Genomic DNA, 15,273 nt, shown 5'->3' with positions numbered 1-15,273 from the left:
AAAGAAACTATCTGATGGATATTATTGATTTCATCCAGTCCAAGCTGAGGATGATATTCACTGAGATTTGAATAGATCAAGTCAATCTCTCTGTTATTCTTAGTAAAATGAATATTCCCCTCCTTTGTCATACAATGGACTCAGCTTACTGTAAGTTTTAGAAAGGGCATCTCTATGACAAGCAATATGTGAACCTCAGAAATGATTAGGCAGTACTGTTTGTTTTAGTAATTATAAACCATGGTACTTAAATGGGTAACTGATTATCTCTTTTCCTTTAGATGAAACTGCTTCATCTTTTGAATCCTTACAAATTAGCATTCCTGGAGGTTATATTAGAAGTGGTCTGTTAGTATCAAATAACTGTTTCATTGTGTAGTGACTATATAATGTAACAGTTTGAAAAAATTCCAGAAACACTATTTTAATTTCCTTTATTGAGTATTTGTTCACAATAAAAGAGGTATAAAGTCATGTCCCCAAGTCTGAACTGCTTTTTTAAAAAGTTAAACCTTGAGTTTTCTGAATTACTTGATCTGAAGTAATTCTCTTTATACCTAAATGGTTTTATTGAAGTGTTTGAGATTAAAACATATGTGCTGTAAGAAGAATATGACAAACATTTTGAGAGTATAAAATTGTAAAAAATAGCATAATTTTACCAGTAAACCCACATTGTATTAGAAATGTGTAAGGCTCTTGGTTGTGAAATGTTTTGTTTGTCTATTTGCTGGTTTTATACTGAGCATCTAGTTTTATAACTTAACTTCCTGTGTACAGGAAAACAATGCTTATGACATCTCCATTACGTAAATTACAAGCTCAATCTTCTCACTATGATTACAGCTCAGCAATTTTAGTTTTAAACTGTAGTGCATGGGCTCACAAGGACTTTCTAGGATGGATCTGAAAGTTAATCAGAACTTTTAATGTCAAATTTCAGACAAATAAAAAAACCTACAAGGTATTATGTTTCCTTCAGATTTTTAATCCCATGGGAGGCTAACTCCAACATTACCCCCATGTTTCTCATTCAGAAAACAGTTAAATGTGTGTGCGGAATTAGTGAATGGTTTGCTGTTTTGCTGGTGTTACAGTTCTCTAAGTCAACACAGCTCTCCTGACATTTTCCTGAAGGGCAGATTGTTGACTTAGGATTGCATCAACTTTATCGTCTGTCTGGCTTTTGGATTTTTCACTGAGTGCGACCTTCCCTTGATCGTCTTCTAGCTCCTGTTAGGAAAAAGACACAATACATGAGGGGAAAAGATGGTAAAACTAGAGATTAAGAAAGTGATATTCTGTACACAAGTGTCTATCAAAAGATACTGCAGTTGTTATAAACTTTATCTCAATTATGTTCTCTTAATAGTATCCTTAGCTTATGGTGATAAAAATCAAGATTTTGTTTTGGCTAATAATATATAAAAAATAACTTGAAATTTGGCAATCAGGAATAAAAACACCAAATACTTCAGGAAATTTGAATGGGTTTGGATGTTTAGGGTAACACTGATCTGATCAAGATGAAGTGTCTACACATAAGGTTGTGTTACATGGCAACTCCTTTGTACAGCTATTGAAAGAGAATAAAAAAAGAAATATTAAAAATCCTTGATAAATTCTTCAGTGAGAAAAAATACCCCCCAAACTAAAATCATTGTAAAGATGGGCCCTTGAATTTCAAAGTTCTACACTTTGAATTAGCTTAAAATCAGATTCGCCTATAATGCATTAATAAGCCTTGTGACTTCTTTTTGCTATTTCTATGGAACTATCTCAGGAATTACAAACTTACAGTTCCAAAATTTTTGTTTAGGCTCCACAGAGAAAATTTTTACTCTATCAGTGTTTTGAGTTACAATAGGACAAAATAGAAAGTGTGCATAAATGTAATTATGAAGAAAATTATAGTCTGGTAAATTATATCAAAATATTATTAACAGTTATATTAACCTTTTTTCTGCATTGTACTGTTCTAATTTATTTACAAAATCAACTGTAGCCTTATCTCATAAAGTTTTAAAGGTTAAGTCTTCCTTCTCTTGAAATATGCTCATTTATGTGAAAATGTTCATGTTATCTTTAAGTGTTTATTTATTAAATAATTTGATTCTATGAATAATGCAGAACATGAGCAATTTTTCTTCTGATACTTGTCACCAAAATAGTTCATATCTTAACTGGACTAACTTTTCTCTGACAGAAAAAATAGCTCTAAAAGCTATAATAAAAGCTTCCTTGATCTTTCTTGTAAGATAAGCCACATGCACTATTACTATAGTCAGTACATTTACCTTGAACCCTTTTGTTGGCTTGTATCTTTCTCGCAGGTGTGTCTAAAATTAAAAATTTAGAATGAGCAATGCTTAGCAGTTATAGATAAAATCAGACTGAATACCGCAATTAAAGACAAAAGTATAAAGTTTTAAATAGCTACCACTTAACCAAGATTTCCTTTTTCTTTTTTTTAGTAGCAAATTTTACAGTCCTTATAAGGCATTTCATATAGATGAAGAACAGTGATTTGCTTGCTATAGAACACAAAAAATCTTCACTAATTGCCAAACACATTGTTTATTTATGCCTTCTGAAGTCTCATTTTTGTGCCATTTTCGCAGAGTAAAGGACTTATGTACTTTTTGACCTTTTAATAAAAAGAATTAACTTTTGAGAAAAGAATACATAAACACAAGTATCTCCCAGAGAAAGCAACTCATCTTTGTCACTCTCCTTAGTTTTTCTTTGACTTCTTATTTTCTATATGTTAGTACTCAGAAAGAAAGTTGAAAATTTTCTTTCGTGTATATGCTTAGGAATTCTTTGAAATCCCATAAAGTGCAAGCAATGAATTATCTTTAGGAGTAGTTTTGGTTCTTTGTTTCCAACCTTTACTTAGTGAATAAAAGCATTATTTTCAAGAATTTATTAAGTTCCACATAAAGGTTTATTGTGCAATTGAAAGAAGGGACACATATACAATCTATTTTTCAAAATAGGCAAGTACAATTAGATTCCTATCCAAAATCTGGTAGCATATAACAAGATTTGTGACCATTTTACTATGATAATATCAAAGTAAGAAAGGTGAAACGCGACTAATATTTTAGAAGAAAAGTGTGCATGAAGTGCATAGTGAAGGTTTGCTCCCAGGGGTTCTCAGCTATTTCAACACAAATTGAGTGGTATGCAATCACTTTTGTTCAAGTAAGAAGTAAGAGGACAAGCCAATCACCAAAGGATTTGGCACAAATGCTTCTCCTCAAATACATGTTTTCTCAACATGCAAAATATTTCTGCTCAATTATTTGAAAATTTTCTTTCCATTTTCATTTTTATTTTGTGCCATTATTGGAGCTTGAACTCAGGACACTGGTCCCTGTTCCTTGTTTTATTTTTTGTTCAAGTCTGATGCTGTATCATTTGATCACATTTCACTTTTGGCCTTTTGGTTACTAACTGGAGATGAATCTCATGGACTTTCTTGTCCAGGCTGGCTTTGAGCCACAATTTTCAAGTCTCAGCCTTCTTAGTTGCTAGGATTACAGGAGTGAACCACCCGTGCGTGGCTCCCTTTTAATTTATTTTTACTTGACTATGATTTTGGAAATTTAAAATAGGGTGTGAAGCTTTCTGTTGTTACAAATACCACTTGACAGTACTTTTGATTATAATATTTGCTGACAGAGTAAGTGTTGACTGAAGTAGTATTATATAGTACTGCATGTGGAATATTATTCCAAGATTTTTTTTCATATGGTCATTCATTTAAGATTCAAGTAACATTGCCACTTTCATTTTTCACATGAAGGGAATATGGTTGAAGTCAGTCAAATCCCTGTTCAAGTCAGAACTCAGCTTGACGCTAGATTTAAAACACATTCCAGGTTCTCTGAAGAATTGATAAGTTATTATATGTTTTATTGGCAGATTTACAAAACCTACCCAAATGAATTTTTCTCTTCCCCTATGGATAACATTCTTCTACAATTGCTAATAGTCTCAATATATACATTTCTGCCCATGATAAGCATGAAACATTGTACACATTTTGTGTGAATAGTTTTTCAGTTCAGAAACTTGAGACATCTCAGTGACAAGATACAGTGTAAGTGCTAAAGAGACATTTTTTGTGTTATCAGTCCTGATTGAAGTGATTGGGATGTGCACCCAAGTCATCAAGATGAACTTTGTGTGTCGCAATGTTCACAGCCCAAACATAACAGACTGAGTGTTCTGAGTGGTCAAATGAAGAGCATGGCTGGGGTGTGTGTCAGTTGGCCTAATGCTGATGGGAAAAGCCAGTCCTTCATGACATAATCTTCAGGCACAACAACTTTTTGTAAATCTTTGTCTCTTAGAATTGAGTTGAGGGAATAATGGTTTGTCTGAGTGTGGATTGTAGATGGCTGAATAAAGAAAGCTAGTGTGTCCAATTACCACACAAGCATGTATCTTCTTTTCTCTGAGAAGGCATGCTTTAGAGATATTTTGATAAAATGTTTGATGTAACATATTTGAAAAGAAATCCTGATGGGTGTGTGTAGAAAACCTAAAGAACCTCCGAAAGGAACAAACATACAATCCAAGAAAGGAGTCCACTAAAACGAGAGCATCCATTTCTTGTCTTGTAGCAAGGATATCTTTTAGAACTGAATCAACTCTTGAGTACTTACTTGTGTTTAACAATGGACTTATTAGCAAAACCTTATAAAAGTAGGAGAAAATATACTCACCCACAGTTCAACCCTAAAATGAAAGAAATCAATACAACTAGGAACATCTACTAATTCATTCATTCTCTAACAAGCACTGCCATTCTACAAAGCTGCTCACTATGGCAAGGACTGAAAAGGAAAAATCAAAGAATTCAATTCAATGCGCATAATGTGTTCACCTTTTCCTGCTAATTTTTTGTAGTAGAGAGTTGAGTAATTGGGGATAGATTGGTAAATCCTGTGTTAGATCTTACAGGAATGTCTAGGTTTTTTTTTTTAGTTATGATTTGGGTATTCTATTTTTCAGATGGGTATATTTCTATTGAAAATGAAAATTTTTAAATTGTCATTTAGAGTTTTTGAATTCTTTGTTTTACTCTTTTGCTTATGAAAGTAAAGTCCATTGAATGTCCTAGATGAAGAACATTCCATACTTGAAAGATTAATTTCATGTATAAAATAATTTATATTTCACTCACATGGTTAGAAGAAATAATCACAAGAATATTGTTTTTTAAAAAGCATATCTATGCACTTACAGATCCCCAACATGCCTCCATTGGTGTTACAGGAGCAGTGAATATATTTTTTTGAAAATATTTTTTAAAATGTCAAATTTGGGCTTGTTTAGCAGCAATAATTTAAAAATCATTTCTTTTCCCATACACTCCAAAGATCCTCACAATTGTCCATATTAAAGCAAAAAATATTCAATGCTCCCTAGCTTTGTATCATAAACTTTTTAAAGACTGTATAAATTAGGCATCAATTCTTTGTAACTAATACTTAAGCCACTTGATTTGCTAAGACAATACCTGAGATTGCTTTTGTTTTAACCTAATGAAAAGAAAAACCTCTATGCCCAGTCTTTAAAAAGCTGAAGAACTCAACCAGCAGCACCTGTTAAATGGGTTAGTTACCCTTTTACTAACCTCCCTGGAGTAGTCTTTTAATTTCTTCATCTTCAAATAAATGACCATCACCTTCAATGAATTTGGTGACCTTGGTGACCTCTGAGAGGATATATGTTTATAGCAGAAATTGGTTTATATAATAAATAGATAAGAGAGAGAGATGTGATAAACTCTGCCCAATAAAGAATTTCAGATCAACATTCACTTCCTTCTCAGTCTTTAGTGCTGATATCCAATTTTTGGGGGGAGATGGGATATGAAACTGTCTATCAATGTCTAACCAAACAATCACTATGGATACCATTTTAGACTCCATTTCGTACGTATGTTTAGATCTCTTCCTTATGAACATGAATGTTGGAAGGAATGATAGTATGTATAATTAATATACACAAGGATAAAAAGATTTGTTTTTGGTGTGGGCACAGACATTTGAAATGTACATTCTTCTTTTGGTAGGCATACTGACCTTCTTGCAATAGTTTCTTCAAGGTTTCCTCTGTTTCTCCAACACCAGCAGAAATTCTAGTGTACTTTATTTCAGGACCTAAAGAAAAGACACTTTTTAAAAGTCTAAAACATGGGTGACCAAGCTTTCGTGAAGGGCAAGTCAGTAATGTGAAACATGGGGTCTGAATTGCACCTGCCAGTTTTGTCATTATAGAGGTGTGAAAGTAGCTATGGACATTTTTACATGTGAGTGCTCTCACATCAGTGTTCCATGAACACTAATTAATAAAAATATGTGCTACAGAGCCTATTTTCTGATTACTGATGCATACATATAAAATAGAATTTAAAGTTATTTATAGGTGAAAGAATGATACAAAAACTTGGTAAAATTATTGATCAACTTTTTTTTTGTCAGTTGTGAGGTTTGAACCCCGGGCCTGAGTGCTGTCCCGGGTGCTTCTTTAGCTTAAGGGTAGTGCTCTACCACCTTGAGCCAAAGCTCCACTTCTGGTTTTCTGGTAATTAATTGGAGATAAGAGTCTCATGGACTTTGCTTCTTCAAACTGACTTCTAATTTCAATCCTCAGATCTCAGCATCATAAGTAGCTTGGATTTTCCTCAGATCTCAGTAGCTTGGATTACAGGTGTGAGCTACCAGTGCCCGGCTTCATCAACTTTTTATATAAACTTGAACAAAATTCTATATAGACTTGTAAGTGGACATATGGACCCTAAGTTTAATGAAGCTCATACATAAAAAATCTTTTGTGTTTTAGAATAAACAACAGTAAAGCAAAGGTATAATATTTTACAGCATGTATGCATGTACATAATGAAAAAAACATTCTTGTACTATGTCTAAAATGTCCAATTCAAAGTACAACACAAATTACCTACTTAGCATAGTATTTTTGCCAAGAAAAGGAAAATGAAGTAACTTTACCAACTTCCACAAGGAAAGTTTAGTCAGTTTTCAGATGATCTTGCAGATATTTGAGGATTGACTATCATATAGCTTTTGTACATCTAGTGCAGTTTTGTGCACAGAATTAAGAATTACCTGTAATAATTCGTTCTTCTCGTGTCTGCTTCTCAGTGATTTCCACAGGCACTCCATCAATGATTTTTGTGTACTTTTTAATAATTGGTTCTGAAAGTAGGGGAAGAAAAATATCTTTGATTTACCCTGTATGGTATGTGTACTCACTCCTTACGATAGATATTTTAATGATGGAATACTTTCCTTAAGATATCACCATTTAAAATTTGATACTGATCATTATAGGGACATAACTAAATGAATTCCTTTGCTAGTAATAAGTCTTGCAAGGCAATGGTTAGGTTTTTAATCTTAGTTGAAGGAGAGGGAAGCTGGTAAGCCAAATCTCCATCACTGAACAAGGAGTCCTACAATAAACCTGACAGTGGCTTATTAACAGTCTTACACAAATGCCATTTTCCTCTTCTGAGTGCACATTACTTTTTTTTCTGTTAGTATCAACATAAACACTGTATTGCATAACACAATATACATTCCTAGAGCTAATGGCATTTTCACTGGAACTAGAGACTTAATAGATAATGTTAATGACAAGTGGACCTCTCAAAGCCAAACTATATTTCATTTCTGACTGTTAATAAGTGCCTTATTTTATTACTGACTGCTGATTAACAGCTTTGAAAGTGATACCCCCATTAATATAAAATGAAAACAAAGAAAAAAATTGGATGTGCATTAATTCTACACACACACTATATTAAAACAGTCCCAGCAGAAGGGATGACACTGATCTAGATGCACTGTAATGATGGCTGAATAGTCACAGCGATGCTACTGGAGCAAACAGACCACTCACCTCCACGGATCACATCCGTTATAGTTTCTCCTTCTTTGATCAGTTTGAATTCGGGCTCACCTTCGATTTGGATTTTAGTCATTGCAGGTCCTGAGATGGTATGATAGGAGACATATCACCGTGTTACAATGATCCTTTCAGTTTACGAGAACAGGAAATTAATTTCAACATATGGTGTTACTCAGATATCAAAGTGTTTCAGGTTTTACAAAATCAGTTTTAAACATTTCTCATTATCTTTTGATTAGGCAATACTTATAAACAAAATGGTTCATTCTGTTGGTGTGCTATATAACTACTTCATCTGTCTAAGTGTTTAAAGTGATGTACAAAGCCACCCACTCACTACTGCTTGTAGCAAATGATAACATTGGATATAATATTAATATGAAAATATTGGATGTGACAACTTTTGTGAATCACATATATACAAATTTGACGGACTAATTATTACTAGTTTAGATCCTACTTCATCAGATTAATCCTCTCTACTTCTCTGTCATTAGCAAAAGTATTTCACTTGAGTTGTTATTTGAGTATATTATTTGAGTCTCATAGACTTTCCTGCCCAGGCTGTCTTTGAACCATGATTCTCAGATCTTAGCTTCCTGAGTAGCTAGGATTATAGGTGAGACTCACCAGTTCAGTTAAGTTTTTTTTTAATGTCTCAGGACTTTACAATTTTTTGTATGTGTGTATTTGGTACTGGGTTTGAACACAGGGCCTGGGTGCTATTTCTAAGCTTTTTCACTCAAGGTTGTTGCTCTACCACTTGAGCCTCACCTCCACATCTGTCTTTTTGGGGGTAAATTGGAGATAAAAAGCTTATGGACTTTCTTGCCCAGCTGGCTGTGAACATTTATCTTTAGGTCTTAGCCTCCTGATAGCTAGGATTCTATAGGTGTGAGCCACCAACATCTGGATGAGGACCTTACATTTTTATCCTAAATAAACATAAGGACTGAAAATAAGAAAATGTCATACACTTACCTTTAAGATGCAGAATTTTAGGTTTTATGGGAAATTGGACTAGAGTACTTACCTTGTATATGAAAACTATGAAAAGTTAACTAATTAAAATAGGTCTTCAAATGCAAAGATAATCAGCTGTCACATTTGACTTGCAAAATGATTTTGCTCTCAGAGAAAATCATTTTGAATGTTAGCAAATTACTACATTAGTTAATCAAGAATCTTTCACAGAGGAGTAAGAAAAACATGATTCAGTACATTTAACTCATACTGTAATACCTTTCAATAGTTGAATGTGGTAGTAATTGCTTATCTTTAGATTTTTCTTGTCCATCAATTGTCTATATATACCAATACCCAGAATTAAATAGAATAATGACAAATAATAGAAACAAATATACAGTTCGGTCAAAGCACAAATATTCCAGGCCATCATAGATGAGGCCAATGGCTACTGAATAGACATGACATCAGATTTTTAAGGTGGAGAAATTTCTAAATGAAAGTATCCTAAGAGTTTAAGGTGGAGAAATAAGAAGATATCTAGTTAATCTTAAAATTTGCCTAATTACTTATTTGAAAAAGCCAGATACCTCAAAATTATGTCTGGGAGTGTAAGGTACTTAGACAGAACCCAAATTTCATCAATGAATTCATAAAGTTCCTAACAAGAGAAGGTAACTCTAGTAGCAATCTTAAGAGCTGGTTGTCAAGATGAATATTTGCTTCCTTCATTATGGTAAGGAAAGTAAAAGCTATGAATCTTTGAACAAAACTCTTGTTAGTGAATTTGTAGCATGATTTTTTGCATCCATATTCCATTATGGGAGAACTCTAGATTCAACAAACTGATACCTCATTATGCTCCTAACTGAAATAACAATGAGAGGGTAGACAGAACCCTATTATAAAGATTCAAAAGATGAAGGAACTCAAAGGAACATAAAGACAATTGTATTCAAAGTTACTATCTTAATTCACAGAAAGAAATGATGAAAGTCAAAGATGAGTGCAAGAATCTTTTTCTTTAGATGAAATTATAGACATATCCTGTTCCTCTTTTCAAATAGTTTCTTTTTTTTATAGGACAAAACAATAACCAGGTTTGTTCTCTGGCAAGGTACACATCATGATACATAAACATAGAAAAGAAGAAATGCTTGAAGTTTAACCCTTGGAGATAATTAAAACACCTGAAATTAAGATAATGTCAAAGACTTTGGGATTGGCTGAAATGAACAGTGAGAGTGGAGAGAAAAGTGGCTTTTATAGTCCGAAACACCAGGAGAAAAGTAAGTATTTCATAGATAACAATATGATCACATATGGAATGTAAGATTCTAAGGCTTGACTCATTAACAAAGTTATTATCTCTTTGCCTGTTGATTAAGTTTAAAAATGTTGGCCCTATAATTTTATCTCTCAGTAAATTTATTTGCTTTCTTATAAATTGTCAGTGTACATTACACCAATGTTTGGTTGCATTTTTAAAAGCTTCCATTGACGTACAACTTCTATGCTCTCTTAAGTAGCTGAATAATTTTAAAAAAGGGTTGCTCATTGTGAAGCAAGATTCTTATAATAGTACAAAAGAGACTTTTGGGGAGATCGGAAACAAAGGTACCAAAAACCACAGTCACTGAAGGAACATATGGTAGAAATGTTCAAGACTTTTTTTTTTCTTTTTCTATTTTTTTTAGTGAGTATCTGGGTACAAGTGCGAATTTGAAATCAGTTGAACTTAATGAAATCAAATACAAGCAAATGTACTGAAAGTATTAGAAATGCACCATCTACATTGCTAAATAATTTGTACTACACATTCTGTAGTTTCATGAGCATGCCATTGGTAAAGAAATATTTAGCATGTTAGTTTCAAGAAGAATGCAGATTCATTCATAGACATCAGTAGATGATGTGAATTTTGTCACAGTAAAGGAACCATGTATAGTAGTTATTTATTTTTTTTACCTTCAGTTTTGATAATAGGCTGAAGACTGCCTTGAATCACTTTTATTTTTGGTTCCACCACTTTGGTTATAATTTTAGTGGCTGAAATCATAGAAAGTGGAATATGAATGATGTTTATACAAAAGTAAAATGAATGATGTACTTTTTCTCTTGCCCTCAGAGGGTATTGAGTCATCAAATATGGTCATATGTTCAGGCAGTTAGCTACAGGAAATATGCGCAGTATGTAACTGATGTCTTCTGTGTTCAGGTGTTGAGCTCTGAAGTCATGACGTGGATTTGTTCCAGTTAAATAAAATCACTAAAATAGGAATTCTATCTAGAAATCTCATTCTGAGCTACTCCTCTAATGCTCTTTACCTTCTTTTGTACTTCTTGAAAATTGGCTGTATAGTAACAGAAGACAAAGAATTAATTCCATGCAATTCATAATATCTTCAATTGCATTGTTGAACTTTTCTCAATTATAAAAGGGTATTGAAATAAAGACAAAATGTTTCATGCATTTGATAACAACAGTGATATAGAAAGGAAAAATATGAGAAGGAATTCAGAATGCTTAAAGGGAAGAGGGAAATTCAGCCAGCCAACATGAGCTCTATGCAACAAATATGATATGGTCAGAATTTAATTTTAATGTTAAAATATCTTTAATTTTTAGATTTAGTGGGTTCATTATGTTTTTAATTTCATGATATGTGTTTTAAATGTATGTCATAAATCTAAGTGAGATAATAATGCACACAAAGTTTACTTAAAGTAGTCAAGGAGTTGGTTGACTTTGGTTATACAGGTTAACTTAGGCAGAAATGTGTTTTTGGAGTGAAAAATTGTCAAACTACAGACTTTTCTTTCATTCCTGTCTTTTCACACACACACACACACACACACACACACACATACACACACACACCATTCAACAAAGAAGTTTATGAATACATCTTGCTCAATGTCATCCCTTTCAACACTCTCAGTCATCCCTCTCAACCCACCCCTTCCCTTAGTTTCTTAATTTTGTAAGATATACATTGAATTTTTTATTGCATTTTCTTCCTTTCATCTCTTCATTTGTCTACCTCCCTGTCCTTCACCCTACCATTTCTAAGTACCAATTTCTTGTTGTTTACTCTGTTGAACGTTGATTTAGATTTTCTAAGGCATTACACTGTTTGAGTTCTCCACTGAATCTACTGTATTTCAGGTAACATATTTGGGTACATATGTGTACCACCCAAAGTATTTACTTACATATTTATCAATTAATTCTAGCTTCCACATTTGGGAGAAAGCATGCAACCTTGGTCTCTGTGGGCCTCACTTGCTTCACTTAACAGAATTTTTCCAGCTCCTTCCATTTCTTTGAAAATGGTGCAAAACCATTCTTTCTAATGGATGAGTAAAATTCCATTCTGTGTATATACCACATTTTCTTGATTCATTCATCCATTGAGGAGTGTCTGCACTAATTCCATACCTTGCCTACGGTGAATAGTGCTGCAGTGAACATGGTTGTCCTGGTGGCTTTACTGCATCTTTTGAGTAAATTCCCAGGAATGGGATAGAAGACATAAAAGATGGTAATACTGTGTAAGAAGATGCCTTAGAGCTGAATTAGTAATTAGTGACTAATGCTGATTCCTAAGAGCTGAAATGTTATCACAACTTGGTTTCTGTCAGATTTTTATCTCCTGTTCTGAGATATTTATTTTATCAACTTTTAAAACCAATGTAGGATCTGGCCCCTTATAAAGACTGTATTTAAATCTTGGTTTAATCTCAAATTAGGAGATTCTAAAACATTTCCAATCTATGTATTTAATTATTTATCCCACACATAGTTTTGTCTCAGAAGTAACTTCCCATGAGGATCAAATGAAAGAAAGATTTGTACTGTTATTATTAAAGTGGATTAATTTCTTGTACTTTAATTTTTTAGAATCATGTAAAGGAATTAAGTTTAAGATGTATAATTAATTAATTGGTAGATTTATTTTAATATTTCTTTTCTGAGGAATTAAATCTTGACAAATAGAGTTAAGGATTTATTGATGCTTGTCTCTTGCACTTCAAATACTCGATATTTGATAATATATACAAAAAGCATGCAAAATACAATTTAAGGGAGGAGATGCAGTCACAATATTTAATGCATGTCCCATGAAATTGAGGGGAAGAGTTGGTTTGGGAGGGATGGGAGAGAATGATGAAAATGATGACATTGAAATAGATGCATTATTTTCATAAACCAATTTGTTGAATGGTAACTATTTTGTATGACTAATGATAGATAATAAAAACAAAATTGGAGAAAAAGAATTCTCCAAATATATACATATATATTAGTTGTAGGACAAGAGTCATATGCACCAAGGAAATTACAAACTTTAGAGAAAAACCAACAAAAGGACATAAAAAATTAAATCTTTGGTTTATTTAGTCTCTACTGTTTGAAATGTTTAGTGGCAGTATTTTACTCTGATAGGAGCAATAGAGACATCCAACATTGTAATTCATCTGTCAGTTTGATTAAGGGTTCTAAATAGATCAGCAAGACTCATTAATTAAACTTAAATATATATATTTTTAAATGTGGATAATGACCTATGACTGAGACAACTTCTGTAAAGGGTAATTAAAAATTTCTAGTAATATTTTGGCTTATGATAAGCAAAATAGTGTTCTTCCATACATGGAGAGGAACAGACTACATGGAAAAATAGATGTTAAAAAACTTGTTCATATCTGTCTTTGGTGGTGAAGGATGACATAGCATGTCTGATGAATAGAGCCCATAAGGATCCTTTAACTCATGGTAAAGTAGATTTTGACAAAATTATATACTTCCAGTCTAGAATTTATACCAGGCTGGATCATCACTAGTCTATTTAAATCCTTGAGACAGTATTAAGCTGGCTTGATAACGGAATTGAGAATGGTAAAGTCACAGAGCTTAAATCAATATGAGTAGCAGACATTTTGTTTTGCTCCTTATTGGCTTTGCTCCTTCTCAATATCTAGTGTAAAATGTTAGTAATTAAATAACTGGATGTTCATAATATGAGACAGAATAACTTTCTAGTAATACTTTAGCTACTGGTACATTTTGAATAATTAGTTGTAGAGCCAAAACAAAATGAAGAGAATTTCTGCTTTGAAAGCTACGATGAAAGGAAGAAAGAAGGCCGGAGGATAATGCTACAATGAAGACAACACTTTATGAGTGATATTTATGAGAATTAAATGCTCTTCTGTTGTTAAGCAGTACAGGTTGAGCTTTGATAATCTGGTATTATCTAGGATAAAAGAACTCTGGAACCTAGAAGATTGTGTGTTTGTTTTGTACTGCTACCTCATAAACATTATTCATCCTTGCCACACCTTCTCATAGCTCAGGACTTGAGAGAAGAAAGAAAGGTTTTGTTATTTAGCAGTGCTGTTATTATATCGACACATTCGAACTTTTAGTAACTATTGTGCCATTTTGCCATCTCTTCCCATTATATGTCTTTCATACATTTTCTCTCAGCCACACAAGCATTCTATCCATGCCATACCCTCTCGCTCTAGTTTTCTTATGAGTAGGAAAGTGGTTCAATCGAATATAAGGATATGGGCAAGGCTGGAAAGCTTCTCCTACACTTCAATCTCTGTTTCCAAAGGAAGGAGATACCCTGGTGTGTGGAATTCTAAATACCAGATTATCAAGTCTTTGCAAATGCAAAGAAAATGATTGTTTTACATCTTGCCACTTATTTGTAGACAATATTTATCAGATACTTACTATAGACAGTCATGGGGATTTCTTTGAAGGTGCTACCACGAACATACTGGAAATAAACATTTATGTTTAGTTACATAAAATTCAGTAAATGAAACCATGTTCTCTCCTTAACTCTTACTAAAATAAAAATAACTAGGCTATTATTATTACATATGATAGAATAGAAATGAAGCCTTCAAATAAATCGTGTACTAATTTCTGACTGTCAGGGCAGATGCTGAGACACTATTGGATTTGTTACTCAGCATTGTAAAATGATAGAATAATACTTAATCCAAATGTAAATATATCTATCGAATTCTTTATTTTTCCATCATATTTAGTATCAAAAGTAATTGATGGTTAAATCTTGACAATATAAAGAGTTTAGTTGCTTATATATCTCTTTGCTTTCCAACAACATTGTCAGCTTTTTTCTTAAAGACTATATTCAATTCTACTTAATATTTTTCTGTCACACTTAAGATGCTAGTTGTCCCAATTAGCTTTAAGTAGGGATTTGCTGATTAAAACTGTGAAGAGTCTTTTCTTTCTTTCTTTCTGTCTTTCTCTCTTTATCTCTTTCCTTCTTTCTTTCTTGCTTGCTTTCCTTCCTTCCTTCCTTCCTT

General features: G+C 32.9%; 1 protein-coding gene across 1 annotated transcript in view; it reads right to left on the bottom strand.

Annotated features, from left to right (window-relative positions):
* Positions 1–418: 418 nt before the first annotated feature.
* The window catches only part of Postn (periostin, osteoblast specific factor), a 32,595-nt gene continuing 17,740 nt past the window's right edge, over positions 419–15,273 (bottom strand). Inside the window, exons 11-17 of the mRNA XM_013031448.1 lie at positions 14,666–14,711; positions 7,942–8,031; positions 7,146–7,235; positions 6,102–6,179; positions 5,651–5,731; positions 2,298–2,339; positions 419–1,233 (exon numbers count right to left, since the gene is read on the bottom strand). Of these exons, the coding sequence (XP_012886902.1) occupies positions 1,196–1,233; positions 2,298–2,339; positions 5,651–5,731; positions 6,102–6,179; positions 7,146–7,235; positions 7,942–8,031; positions 14,666–14,711 (465 nt within the window). The 3' untranslated portion in view covers positions 419–1,195. The remainder of the gene's footprint in view (positions 1,234–2,297; positions 2,340–5,650; positions 5,732–6,101; positions 6,180–7,145; positions 7,236–7,941; positions 8,032–14,665; positions 14,712–15,273) is intronic.

This window comes from Dipodomys ordii, unplaced genomic scaffold (genome assembly GCF_000151885.1).
Source record: "Dipodomys ordii isolate 6190 unplaced genomic scaffold, Dord_2.0 Scaffold140, whole genome shotgun sequence".
NCBI classification, from domain to species: Eukaryota; Metazoa; Chordata; class Mammalia; order Rodentia; family Heteromyidae; genus Dipodomys; species Dipodomys ordii.
This window is presented reverse-complemented; position numbering and strand designations above follow the sequence as displayed.